The sequence below is a fragment of the Pogoniulus pusillus genome, chromosome 10 (assembly GCF_015220805.1).
Source record: "Pogoniulus pusillus isolate bPogPus1 chromosome 10, bPogPus1.pri, whole genome shotgun sequence".
Taxonomy (NCBI): domain Eukaryota; kingdom Metazoa; phylum Chordata; class Aves; order Piciformes; family Lybiidae; genus Pogoniulus; species Pogoniulus pusillus.
The window spans coordinates 4,475,924-4,489,826 of NC_087273.1; the positions used below are offsets into that span (position 1 = coordinate 4,475,924).

General features: G+C 55.2%; 1 protein-coding gene across 1 annotated transcript in view; it reads left to right on the plus strand.

Annotated features, from left to right (window-relative positions):
- ABCG2 (ATP binding cassette subfamily G member 2 (JR blood group)) overlaps positions 1–9,826 on the plus strand; it is a 30,316-nt gene extending 20,490 nt beyond the window's left edge. Inside the window, exons 11-16 of the mRNA XM_064150381.1 lie at positions 1,949–2,038; positions 5,043–5,167; positions 6,297–6,451; positions 7,578–7,667; positions 8,495–8,592; positions 9,525–9,826. Coding sequence (XP_064006451.1) covers positions 1,949–2,038; positions 5,043–5,167; positions 6,297–6,451; positions 7,578–7,667; positions 8,495–8,592; positions 9,525–9,675 — 709 coding nt within the window. The 3' untranslated portion in view covers positions 9,676–9,826. The remainder of the gene's footprint in view (positions 1–1,948; positions 2,039–5,042; positions 5,168–6,296; positions 6,452–7,577; positions 7,668–8,494; positions 8,593–9,524) is intronic.
- The last annotated feature ends 4,077 nt before the right edge of the window (positions 9,827–13,903 follow it).

The window sequence follows — 13,903 nt, forward strand, 5'->3', positions numbered from 1 at the left end:
CATGGAGCTGTTGGGTAGAAGGTTGGAGTTGTTGGTCCCAAAGGACTCTTCCAGCCTTATTGATGCTAGGATTCTACTTCAGGTTCATGGAGCTGTTGGGTGGAAGGTTGGAGTTGATGGTCCCAAAGGGCTCTTCCAGCCTTATTGATGCTAGGATTCTACTTCAGGTTCATGGAGCTGTTGGGTAGAAGGTTGGAGTTGTTGGTCCCAAAGGACTCTTCCAGCCTTATTGATGCTAGGATTCTACTTCAGGTTCATGGAGCTGTTGGGTGGAAGGTTGGAGTTGATGGTCCCAAAGGGCTCTTCCAGCCTTAATGATGCTAGGATTCTACTTCAGGTTCATGGAGCTGTTGGGTGGAAGGTTGGAGTTGATGGTCCCAAAGGGCTCTTCCAGCCTTAATGATGCTAGGATTCTGCTTCAGGTTCATGGAGCTGTTGGGTGGAAGGTTGGAGTTGATGGTCCCAAAGGGCTCTTCCAGCCTTATTGATGCTAGGATTCTACTTCAGGTTCATAGCCAGAAGGCTACTCAGACCTGCAGCCAAGGCTTTTGCCATGCAGTGTGGGCACTTGGGTCATGTTCTGTTGAGATACAGGTGCCAGGGTGGGATCTCTCTGCTCTGGTGGAGGGGCAATGGTTTGAAAGGAGAGCAAAGCAGATTGAGATTGGATATGAGGAGCAAATTCTGCACCAGGAGAGTGCTGGAACCCTGCAACAGGTTGCCCAGGGAAGCGGTTGTGGCCTCATCCCTGGAATCACAGAATCATCCAGGTTGGCAAAGCCCCTCAGGAGCACCAAACCCAACCTAGAACCCTGCTCTCCAAGATCCACCTTAAACCATAGCCCCAAGCACCACATCCAAAGGATCCTTAAACACAGCCAGGGTGGGTGACTCCACCACCTCCCTGAGCAGCTCATTCCAGTCCCTGACCACTCTCTCCATGAAAAAACTTCTTCTTGATGTCCAATCTAAACCTCCCCAGCCTCAGCTTGAGGCCATTAGGAAAAACTTCTTCCTGCTGTCCAATCTAAACCTCCCCAGCCCCAACTTGAGGCCATTCCCTCCTTGTTCTGTCTCCAGTGACCTGTGAGCAGAGCCCAGCAGCAGCCTCTCCACAATGCCCTTTCAGGTAGCTGCAGGCAGCACTGAGGTCTCCCCTCAGCCTCCTCTGTTTCAAAGAGGAGATAATCAGTGTCAGGCTGGACGAGAAGGCTCTGGGCAACCTGCTGCAGTGGAGCATAGAATCATAGAATCAACCAGGCTGGAAGAGACTTCCAAACTCATCCAGTCCAACCTAGCACCCAGCCCTATCCAGTCAACCAGATCATGGCACTAAGTGCCTCATCCAGGCTTTGCTTCAACACCTCCAGGGATGGGGACTCCACCACCTCCCTGGGCAGCCCATTCCAGTGGTGTCTCCCTGCTGCCTGCAAGGGATTGGCTTAGATGACTTTTGGAGGTCCCTTGCCACCCATTCTGTGTCTCTCTGGTTTGCAATGCCAACTTGCTGCCTTCTTTTTGCAGGGTGGGGGCAGCAGCCTCTCCACAATGCCCTTACAGGTAGCTGCAGGCAGCACTGAGGTCTCCCCTCAGCCTCCTCTGTTTCAAAGAGGAGATAATCAATGTCAGGCTGGACGAGAAGGCTCTGAGCAACCTGCTGCAGTGGAGCATAGAATCATAGAATCAACCAGGCTGGAAGAGACTTCCAAGCTCATCCAGTCCAACCTAGCACCCAGCCCTATCCAGTCAACCAGACCATGGCACTAAGTGCCTCATCCAGGCTTCTCTTCAACACCTCCAGGGATGGTGACTCCACCACCTCCCTGGGCAGCCCATTCCAATGGTGGCTGCCTGCAGGGGGTTGGCTTGGATGACTTTTGGAGGTCCCTTCCAACCCATTCTGTGGCTCTCTGGTTTGTAATGCCAACTTGCTGCCTTCTTTTTGCAGGGTGGGGGCCATGTTCTTCCTGACCACCAACCAGTGCTTCAGCAGCGTCTCGGCCATCGAGCTCTTTGTGGCTGAAAAAAAGATCTTTATGTGAGTAAAAACAGAGGGGGAAAAGCTGCTGAGGAACTACCAGAGCTTGGGGATCTTCAGCTCAGTCCACCTAACTGCAGAGTGATCCAATTATCTGGTGGTGCTAATTGGAAACTAACCTCTCCTAGCCTTAATAGGTCATCTGTGAGCGGCTCAGAGCTGGAAGTTATTAACAGCTGGGGGGGGGGGGACGACACTAAACAGCTGAGTTTAGGTATTGATGGAGGGGTTTGTGACCTGCTAGTGAGGGCTGTGGTTTAGTTGGGGCAATTAGGGAGGCAGGGATTATAAAATAGGTAGTTGGTTTTATTACTGGATAGCCCTGCCCACGACTAGATACAAATTGGTTCAATTTTGGGGTCTAATTCAGTCAGGAAAATCTGCCCAAGGATGCTTCTGGGCAATTCATCCATGGAGGAGAGTCAGAGAAAATGGAATGGCCACAAAATGGCTTTGCCTCACATCTGAAAGGCAGCCTGGAGCCCTAGGGATTGTCTGTGCTGCTCGTGGTGGTGGAGCAGGAATCTCAAGCTAGTCCCTGGCTCCTTCGTGGCAGTGTTGGAACTGCTTGGCCCTTGAGAGGCTTCTAGACCTTCCCAAGGTGCTGGGAAAGAGGCAGAGGATCTCTGACCTCATCCTGGTTCCTCTTGGCATGGAGGTTTGCAGAGGTGCAGGCAGCATCTCTGGCAGCTGTGCAGAGAGCACTGTGGCAGTGGCACTGCTTGCCATGGCGTGAGGCACTTAATGTCTTCTCCTGGGAAACCTGAGGCACTTCAGCTGCCAGGTACTCAAGCCCAAAATAACAGGGTTAAGCTGGCCTGAAGCACGAGGCAGAGCAGAACATGCTGGCCAAGAGCTGCGAGGCAGAGGCAGCACACACTGAGGCAGAGCAGGCAGGCAGGGGCAGCACACACTGAGGCAGAGCAGCCAGGCAGAGGCAGCACACACTGAGGCAGACCAGCAAGGCAGAGGCAGCACACACTGAGGCAGAGGAGGCAGGCAGGGGCAGCACACACTGAGGCAGGGCAGCAAGGCAGAGGCAGCACACACTGAGGCAGAGGAGGCAGGCAGGGGCAGGACACACTGAGGCAGGGCAGCAAGGCAGAGGCAGCACACACTGAGGCAGAGGAGGCAGGCAGGGCCAGCACACACTGAGGCAGAGGAGGCAGGCAGGGGCAGCACACACTGAGGCAGAGGAGGCAGGCAGGGGCAGCACACACTGAGGCAGGGCAGCAAGGCAGAGGCAGCACACACTGAGGCAGAGCAGCAAGGCAGAGGCAGCACACACTCAGCAGAGGCAGCAGGCAGTGAGGCAGAGGAGGCAGAGGCAGCAGGCAGTGAGGCAGAGGAGGCAGAGGCAGCAGGCAGTGAGGCAGAGGAGGCAGAGGCAGCAGGCAGTGAGGCAGAGGAGGCAGAGGCAGCAGGCAGTGAGGCAGAGGAGGCAGAGGCAGCAGGCAGTGAGGCAGAGGAGGCAGAGGCAGCAGGCAGTGAGGCAGAGGAGGCAGAGGCAGCAGGCAGTGAGGCAGAGGAGGCAGAGGCAGCAGGCAGTGAGGCAGAGGAGGCAGAGGCAGCAGGCAGTGAGGCAGAGGAGGCAGAGGCAGCAGGCAGTGAGGCAGAGGCAGCAGGCAGTGAGGCAGAGGAGGCAGAGGCAGCAGGCAGTGAGGCAGAGGAGGCAGAGGCAGCAGGCAGTGAGGCAGAGGAGGCAGAGGCAGCAGACAGTGAGGCAGAGGAGGCAGAGGCAGCAGACAGTGAGGCAGAGGGGGCAGGCAGAGGCGGCAGGCAGTGAGGCAGAGGGGGCAGGCAGAGGGGGCAGACAGTGAGGCAGAGGGGGCAGGCAGAGGCAGCAGACAGTGAGGCAGAGGGGGCAGGCAGTGAGGCAGAGGGGGCAGGCAGAGGCGGCAGACAGTGAGGCAGAGGGGGCAGGCAGAGGCAGCAGACAGTGAGGCAGAGGCGGCAGACACTGAGGCAGAGGGGGCAGGCAGAGGCGGCAGACAGTGAGGCAGAGGGGGCAGGCAGAGGCAGCAGACACTGAGGCAGAGGGGGCAGGCAGAGGCAGCAGACAGTGAGACAGAGGAGGCAGGCAGAGGCAGCAGACAGTGAGGCAGAGGAGGCAGGCAGAGGCAGCAGGCAGTGAGGCAGAGGAGGCAGGCAGAGGCAGCAGGCAGTGAGGCAGAGGAGGCAGGCAGAGGCAGCAGGCAGTGAGGCAGAGGAGGCAGGCAGAGGCAGCAGGCAGTGAGGCAGAGGAGGCAGGCAGAGGCAGCAGGCAGTGAGGCAGAGGGGGCAGGCAGAGGCAGCAGACAGTGAGGCAGAGGCAGCTCAATCACTTGCAACGTAGCTCAAATCCTATTGCCTGCCCGAGTGCAAAGGCTCCTCTGGCCACAGAGAGTCACCAGTCAGCATGGCATTTGCAAACCCCACCACCTTAGGTGACCCCAGGGCTTGCTCACCCTCCTTTGGGCAAGACACAAGCACCTAAGCAGCAGTGGGTCCCTGTTTATCACTCTGGGAGGGGACATAATGGCCCAAGCCTTTGTTTTCCTCCCTCCCTTGCTGCCCCCATCAGCAGAAGGCTGGGGCAAGCCAGCACATCTAATAGGGCAGGACAGGCAGGAAGCACAGAATGGTTTAAGGTTGGAAGGGACCTCAAAGCTCAGCCAGTTCCAACCCCCCACCATAGGCAGGGACATCTCTCACTAAAACAGGTCTCTCAAGGTCTCACCCAACCTGGCCTTGAACACCTCCAAGCACAGCTGGATTCTTTAAAGCTCTTTCAGCTTCCCTCTCTCTGCTGTGATGACCCAAGTTTAGGGCACAGGTCTCCCTACCCCAAATGCCACCCTAGTGTGAGGCTCCCTGGGCACAGCCTGGCCATGAGGGAAAAAAAATACTCTTTTAAATCCATTTCCTTTCCTTTTTTCCCCCTTCCCTCAGCGTGAGCAAGAATTTGTTTGTCTCCAATCTTGGTTTTCTTGTTGCTGCTGACATTTGTGTCTCTGTCTTCCAGCCATGAATACATCAGTGGCTACTACAGAATATCTGTCTACTTCATCTCCAAGCTGATGGCTGATCTGATACCCATAAGGACCATGCCAAGCATCATCTTCACCTGCATCACTTACTTCATGTTGGGTAAAGCAGGGTGCCCTGCAGGCAGCTGGCAGCTCCCTTTCAGGAGCTCAGCTGCAAGTGTCTTGCCTGGGCAGCTGTGTGTTTGTACAGGCCACAGAAGCAGGCTGGCACAGCAGTGGAGCTGCACTGCCTTTTGGGCTCTGCTGGAGGGTGGCAGGAAAGGCAGACCTGGGAAGAGGGAGGCATTCATGTTGGAAAGATGGAAGCATTCATGTCAGAATGTGTCACACACCAGCAGAGAGGGGAGTGGGTTGGAAGGCAACAGAACAAGGGGCCACAGTCTCAAGTTGTGCCAGGGCAGGTCTAGGCTGGATGTTAGGAGGAAGTTGTTGGCAGAGAGAGTGATTGGCATTGGAATGGGCTGCCCAGGGAGGTGGTGGAGTTGCTGTGCCTGGAGCTGTTCAAGCCAAGCCTGGCTGGGGCACTTAGTGCCATGGTCTGGTTGCTTGGCCAGGGCTGTGTGCTAGGTTGGGCTGGCTGAGCTTGGAGGTCTCTTCCAACCTGGTTGTTTCTATGATTCAAAGCTCATCCAATGCCAATCCCCTGCCCTAGGCAGGGACACCTCCCACCAGCCCAGCTTGATCAAGGCCTCATCCAACCTGGCCTTGAGCATCCTCCAGGCAGGGAGCAGCCACAGTCTCCCTGGGCAACCTGTGCCAGTCTCTCCCCACCTTCACTCTCAGCATTTTCTTCCTCCTCCCCACTCTCAATCTCCCCTCTCCCAGCTCAAAGCCTTTGTCCCTCATCCTGACACTCCCATCTCTAGTCCAGAGTCCCTCCCCAGCTCTCCTGGAGCCTGAGCTCTGCAGCCAGTCAGAGAGAGCTGGGTTTGGTCAGCATGGAGAGGAGAAAGTTTAGGGGAGACCTTCAAGCACTGGCAGGCTGCTCTAAAGTTACCAGCCCAAGGTGAAGGCTTTGTTGTGGCTTCAATTTGCCTATGAAAGGAGGCAGTTCTGGTGAGCTTCCACTTGTGCAGCATCCCACTCCTTTCAGGCACAGCCTGGACCCTGCTGGCTTTGGATTTGGCAGCAAGGTCTCTCCCATTCCACTCCCTAGATGGTCTTGAAGGTCCTTTCTGAACCCAACCCGTTCTATGATGCTGAAACCCTTCCTGTTCTGCTCTTTGAAGGTTTGAAGCCAACAGCAGGAGCCTTCTTCACCATGATGTTCACCCTGATGATGGTCTCCTACACAGCTACTTCCATGGCCCTGGCCATTGCAGCAGGGCACAGCATGGTGACTGTAGCCAACCTGATGGTGACTGTGGTCTTTGTTTTCATGATTGTGAGTAGCATTGCTCAGCTCTTGAGTCAAAGCTCCCCAAATCCAGCAACCCTTCCAGCACAGAGTTAGCTGAGTGCTGCAGAAAGACTGCTGGGGATCCTGCAGGGCTCACATCCTGCTCTGTCTGCTTTTGACATCCTGCTGCTCTGGGATCAAAAGCTCTGATTTGTCCTTTTAACTGAGAACTGAGGAGCCATGGGGCTGCATGGGAGGGGGGAAAGGTGGAGAGTAGTTCTTCTGCTACCTTCTCTGTGCCTCTGGCAGCCACCAGACTGCCTGGAAGGCAGAAAAGCAGCCTAGAGGTACATGGCCTCAGGCCTGGGGGTGTTTCAGGCTGCATAAGGCTTTGACCAAGGTGGTCTGGTGGCAGGGGAGTTGGAGCTAGATGACCTTTAAGGCCCATTCTGTGATTCTCTCTCTCTCCTTTAGCTTTCCACAGACAAATGTGGCTGGCTGAGGATGTGATCCACAGCCCTCTGTGCCCGTGAGGACTGCTCCTGCAGCTGCCCTCCTTGGCTGAACAGCCAACCAAGGGGCATGCCACAGCCAGGCACCTACACTAGAAGCCAGGCACCATAATGAGCTGCAAAAAAACACCCATCAGCAACTCCCTCCCCCCCTCCAGGAGACACAAACACCACTCCAGCAGCTCCACACCCTCAAGTCACAGCAGACAAGTGCAGGGGAACCCATGGGAGACCCAGAGATGGGTGGCAGCCAGGTTTAATCTGTGCCATTGGAATGGGCTGCCCAGGGAGGTGGTGGAGTCACCATCCTTGGAGGAGTTGAAGCCAAGCCTGGATAAGGCACTCAGTGCCATGGTCTGGTTGATTGGCCAGGGCTGGGTGCTAGGTTGGGCTGGATGAGCTTGGAGCTCTCTTTCAACCTGCTTGATTCTGTGAAAGCATTTCCCAGTACTCTTGTAGGGACCACAGGGGGTTATGGCCCAAAGTTGGGGACCAGAAATGCTTCCTTCCCTCCCACTGTTCTTCCACTGGGAGAGCTGCTCTCTTTAGGGATGCCTTTTTAACCTGGAGCAGCAGAGCCAAGAGCTAGGGCAGAACAGGTGCTAGAGGCCTGCAGTTTGTGACCTGTTCTGGTGTGGTTTTGTCACCCCTGTCTGCAGCTGTTCTCTGGGTTGCTGGTCAACCTCACCAGTGTCCTGTCCTGGCTCTCCTGGCTGAAGTACTTCAGCATCCCTCGCTATGGATTTCAGGTAAGTGCTGCATTTTCCTCTCTACACACTTGGGGAACGTTTGCCACAGAGTCAGTGTCACAGAATCAGTCAGAGTTGGAAGGGACCACAAGGATCACCCAGTTCCAACTCCCCTGCCATGGGCAGGGACACCTCACACTAGAGCAGGGTGCCCAGAGCCACATCCAGCCTGGCCTTAAACACCTCCAGGGATGAGGCTTCCACCACCTCCCTGGGCAACCTGTGCCAGGCTCTCAGCACCCTCATGGTGAAGAACTTCTTCCTAACAGCCAATCTGAATGTACCCATTTCTAGCTTGGATCCATTCCCTCCAGTCCTATCACTACCTGACAGCCTAAAAAGTCCCTCCCCAGCTTTCTTGTAGCCCACTTCAGATCCTGGAATTTGAATCAAATTCTACCTTGTCTCATTCATGTGGGGGCTGTTCAGTCTGAAGAAGAGAAGGCTCTGAGGAGACCTTCCAGTATCATGAAAACTGGGGAGGGACTTTTTAGGGTGTCAGGTAGTGATAGGACTGGGGGGAATGGAGCAAAGTTAGAAGTGGGTAGATTGAGATTAGATGTTAGGAAGAAGTTCTTTACTGTGAGGGTGGGGAGAGCCTGGCACAGGTTGCCCAGGGAGGTGGTGGAAGCCTCATCCCTGGAGGTGTTTAAGGCCAGGCTGGATGTGGGTTTGGGTAACCTGCTCTAGTGTGAGGTGTTCCTGCCCTTGGCAGGGGGGTTGGAATTGGGTGATCCTTGTGGTCCACGAGGAACCAATGCTATGGTTCTGTGCCTCATTCCTCTCCCTGCTGCTCTCTGCTGTCACTGTTTCTTTCCCCTTACCAGGCTCTGCAAATCAATGAACTGACTGGGCTGAACTTCTGTGGCAGCACCAACAGCACAGGCTTGATCAGCAACATCACCTGCCCACAGACAGGCCAAGTGTGAGTATTTTGGTACCTTCCAATGAATCCCAGCAGCAGGAATTGAGAACAATCCCAGAGCTTGAGCTGTCTTTGTGAGAATCACAGAATGGGTTGGAAGGGACCTCCAAAAGCTCAGCCAGTCCAACCCCCCCTGCACTCAGCAGGGACATCCTCCACTAGATCAGCTTGCCCACAGCCCTGTCCAGCCTCACCTTGAAGAGCTCCAGGGATGGGACCTCAGCCACCTCCCTGGGCAACCTGCTGCAGGGTTCCAACACCCTCCTGGTGCACAACTTGTTCCTCACATCCAACCTCAATCTGCTCTGCTCTCATCTCAAACCATTGTCCCTCATCCTGTCCCTGCAGGCCTTTGGGAACAGTCCCTCTGCAGCCTTCTTGTAGCCCCTTCAGGTACTGGCAGGCTGCTGTGAGCTCTGCCTGGAGCCTTCTCTTCTCCAGGCTGAACACCCCCAGCTCCCTCAGCCTGTCCCCACAGCAGAGCTTCTCCAAACTCCTGATCGTCTTTGTGCTCTCCTCTGGACCCTCTCCATCAGGTCCATGTCTCTCTTGTGCTGGGGCCCCCACAGCTGGCCCCAGCACTGCAGGTGAGGTCTCCTCAGAGCAGAGGAGCAGGATCTCCTCTCTCCAGCTCTGGCCATGCTGCTCTGGATGCAGCCCAGGCTGCCCTTGGCCTTCCGTGCTGCAAGCTCACCCTGCCTGCTCCTGCCCAGCTTCTCCCCTACCTGCACCCCCAAGTCCTTCTCCTCAGGGCTGCTTTCTACCTCCTCCTCCCCCAGCCTGCACTGACAGTGAGGATTGCTGCAGCCCAGGTGCAGGACCCTGCACTTGCTCTCGTTGAACCTCACGAGGTTCACCTGTGCACACCTCTCCAGCCTGTCCAGCCACTGAGGGCTGCCTGGGTTGGTAGCTGTCTGTGTGTCCATCTGCAGGTGGTGCACTGGGGAGGAGTATCTGAAGCACCAAGGCGTCGAGGCGAGCACCTGGGGCCTGTGGCAGAACCACCTGGCTCTTGCCTGCATGATGCTGATCTTCCTCACCATTGCCTACCTGAAACTGTCCTTCATGAAGAAGTTCTCTTAAAGCCAGAATGCAAAATGCACCTCCTGGACCAAACTGACTGTGCAGCTGTCCTGCAGCTCGGGTGGCAGAGCCTCCTCTGCCCCCAGGTGTTGGCATAAGCTCCATCCTCGGCGTGATTGCTGAGAAGCTTTCTCCCTTCTCCTGGCCCTGGAAAGGACCCAACTCTTCACTCCTTCAAGCAGCTCTTCAGTCTGGCAGCATGCCCTAGCTGGGGACCTGTTCAGCAGTGAAACTGATCTTGGAGGGCTTGCTCTGAGAAGAGGATGATGGTTCCAGCCCCTAATGAGCAGCTCCTTCCAGGCGACCAGCAACAGAATGCGGGGACACAGCCTCAAGCTGTGGCAGGGGAGGTCTAGGCTGGATGTTGGGAGGAAGTTGTTGGCAGAGAGAGTGATTGGCATTGGAATGGGCTGCCCAGGGAGGTGGTGGAGTTGCTGTGCCTGGAGATGTTGAAGCCAAGCCTGGCTGGGGCACTTAGTGCCATGGTCTGGTTGCTTGGCCAGGGCTGGGTGCTAGGTTGGGCTGGGTGCTAGGTTGGGCTGGGTGAGCTTGGAGGTCTCTTCCGACCTGGCTGATTCCATGATTCCTATGATCTCCCTTAGCAGGCCAGCAATGCCCATGGGCAGAGTCCTCTCCACTGCCTTTGAGACCTGCCAATCATTGCTGCCCTGGAGCAGGCTTGATTGATGCCAGCAGGCTCCTTCTGCCCAGGCTGGGGTGGGAGCAGCACTGTGTCTAAAATAAAGGGGAGCATTGAGCAGCCTGACTCTGCCAGCTTGTGTGGCCCTGCCACCACAGCCTCCCTTTGCTCTGCCCAGGTGCAGGCTGTCTCCACTCTCCTGCTCTTGCTGCTGGCCTCAGCTCTTACCCTCTGTTACGGTGACCAAGCTGAAGCCTGCAGCTGAAGAGGCTTGTGCCAACAGTTTGCCAGAGCCCACAGGCTGCAGTGACCCTTTCCCAGCAGCCCAGCTCTTCTGCCACACAGCAACATTGCTTCCACCTGGTACACATCATCATAGGATGCTTTTGGTTGGCAAAGACTTTTAAGCTCCCCCAACCCAACCATTTTCTAGCTCTGCCAAGGCTGGGGCTAAGCCATGGCCCTCAGCACCACAGCTCTGCCTCTTGGAAACTCCTCCAGGGATGGGCATTCAACCACCAACCTGGGCAGCCTGTGCCAGGCTTTGAGAGCCCTTTCAGGGAAGAAGTTTCTTCTAATGTCCAACCTAAATCTCTTCTAGGGCAGCTTGAGGCCACTTCTGCTCCTCCTGTCACTGGATACTAGGGAGCAGAGCCCAACCCCACCTGGCTCCAGCCTCCTCTCAGGGAGCTGCAGAGAGCAATGAGGTCTGCCTTCATCTTCCTCTTCTCCACCCTGCACACCCCCAGCTCCCTCAGCTGCTCCTCCCCAGCACTCTGGACTCAGCCATGGGGCAGTGTTTCAGCCAGGGTAGCTGCCACAGTCCATGCCACTGCTGTTGACTCCTGTGTCATTCACAGCTCCGTGTCCCACAGGCAGGAGGTGGAGAAGGATAACTGCAGGAACTGAATCCAGTGCTGATTCTCCTGTTCCATCCAGGGTGCTGGGGCAGGGCAGCACACTCATCTTCCACTCCTTCACCTCCAGACCCTTCCCCAGCTTCCTTACCCTTCTCTGCACCTGCTCCACCCCCTCAATGTCCTCCTTGTTGTTAGAACCTCAAAACTGAGCCCAGCACTCAAGCTGTGGCCTCCCCAGTCCTGAGTCCAGGGGCACAATCCCTGCCCTGCTCCTGCTGCCCACACCACTGCTGATCCAAGCCAGGCTCCTGAATCCAGGGGCACAATCCCTGCCCCTGCTCCTGCTGCCCACACCACTGCTGATGCAGGCCAGGCTGCTGAGTCCAGGGGCACAATCCCTGCCCTGCTCCTGCTGCCCACACCACTGCTGATCCAAGCCAGGCTGCTGAGCCCAGGGGCACAATCCCTGCCCTGCTCCTGCTGCCCACGCCACTGCTGATCCAAGCCAGGCTGCTGAGTCCAGGGGCACAATCCCTGCCCTGCTCCTGCTGCCCACACCACTGCTGATCCAAGCCAGGCTGCTGAGTCCAGGGGCACAATCCCTGCCCTGCTCCTGCTGCCCACACCACTGCTGATCCAAGGCAGGCTGCTGCTGCCCTTCTTGCCCAGCTGAGGTGCCAAGGCTTTGGGCATGTGTGTGTGTCTGTATGGTGACACCATGGAGATCCCTCATAATTGCTTTGTAAAAGCTTGACCCTGTGACAGGAATTAGCCTCTCCAGGGGCTCATAATCCCCCTGCCTCCTTTCTCACAAGCTTTCCTCTCCCCTCCTCACCCCCCTCATTAGGGCTGGATTTTTGCAAGCATTCTTTTAGGGGTGCACAGCTCATTAAGCCCTTTTTTGTTGCTGGTGTTGTTCCTTAATCTGCTCCAAATGGCTCTGGCTGTGCTCCCTGCTTCCCACTGCAAGTGGCTCAGGAGCTGTTTTAGCCCTGACATTTGCTCCTTCGGGCAGGATCTTAGCCGCAGGGTACCAGGGATCAGGAGCTTTGGGCTGCTGGCACTCAGGCACCGCTGGGGCTTACTGATGCCAGAAGTGCCTGACACCAGCCTGCGGTGCCCCACAGCTCTGTCACCTAAAGCCAAAGCTGCTGTGATGGGCAGGAGGGGAGGGCTGCCAGCCCAGCCCCACCGGGACCTGCTGCCCTCTGCCAAAAGTCCTCTCTCAGGAAGGGAGATTTTTGGAGGGGTTGGTTTTTACCCTTCCCAGGTTATCTTTTACTGCCTTCAGGTTGGGTTTTACCTTTCCCAGCTGATTTTTTGTGCCTTCAGGTTAGGTTTTACCCTTCCCAGGTTATCTTTTATGCCTACAGGTTGGGTTTTACCCTTCCCACATTATCTTTTATGCCTTCAGGGTTGGTTTTTACCCTTCCCAGCTGATCTTTTACTGCCTTCAGGTTGGTTTTTACCTTTCCCAGCTGATTTTTTGTGCCTTCAGGTTGGTTTTTACCCTTCCCAGGTTATCTTTTGTGCCTTCAGGTTGGGTTTTACCCTTCCCAGGTTATCTTTTGTGCCTTCAGGTTGGGTTTTACCCTTCCCAGGTTCTTTTGTGCCTTCAGGTTGGTTTTTACCTTTCCCAGCTGATCTTTTGTGCCTTCAGGTTGGGTTTTCCCTTTCCCAGCTGATCTTTTGTGCCTTCAGGTTGGGTTTTACCCTTCCCAGGTTATCTTTTGTGCCTTCAGGTTGGTTTTTACCTTTCCCAGCTGATCTTTTGTGCCTTCAGGTTGGGTTTTACCCTTCCCAGGTTCTTTTGTGCCTTCAGGTTGGTTTTTACCTTTCCCAGGTTATCTTTTGTGCCTTCAGGTTGGGTTTTCCCTTTCCAGGTTCTTTTGTGCCTTCAGGTTGGTTTTTATCTTTCCCAGGTTATCTTTTGTGCCTTCAGGTTGGTTTTTACCCTTCCCAGCTGATCTTTTACTGCCTTCAGGTTGGGTTTTACCTTTCCCAGCTGATCTTTTGTGCCTTCAGGTTGGTTTTTACCTTTCCCAGCTGATCTTTTACTGCCTTCAGGTTGGTTTTTACCTTTCCCAGCTGATCTTTTGTGCCTTCAGGTTGGGTTTTACCTTTCCCAGCTGATCTTTTGTGCCTTCAGGTTGGTTTTTACCTTTCCCAGCTGATCTTTTGTGCCTTCAGGATGGTTTTTACCTTTCCCAGCTGATCTTTTGTGCCTTCAGGTTGGTTTTTACCTTTCCCAGCTGATTTTTTGTGCCTTCAGGTTAGTTTTTACCCTTCCCAGGTTATTTTTTACATCTTCAGGTTGGTTTTTACCTTTCCCAGCTTATTTTTACTGCCTTCAGGTCGGTTTTTCCCTTTCCCAGATGATTTTTTTGTGCCTTCAGGTTGGTTTTTACCTTTCCCAGGTTATCTTTTGTGCCTTCAGGTTGGGTTTTACCCTTCCCAGGTTATTTTTTACACCTTCAGGTTGGTTTTTACCTTTCCCAGTTGATCTTTCACTGCCATCAGCATCTCCCCACCCTCACTCTCAAGAATATCTTCTTCATGTCTCATCTCAATCCACCTTCTTCCAGGTTGAAGCCATCACCCCTAGTCCTGGCACTCCCAGCCCTTGTCAAAAGTCCCTCCCCAGCTCTCCTGGAGCAACATGGGGTCCTGAAAGGCTGCTCTAAGGTGTTCCTGGAGCCTTCTCCAGGCTGCACAGCCCCAACTCTCC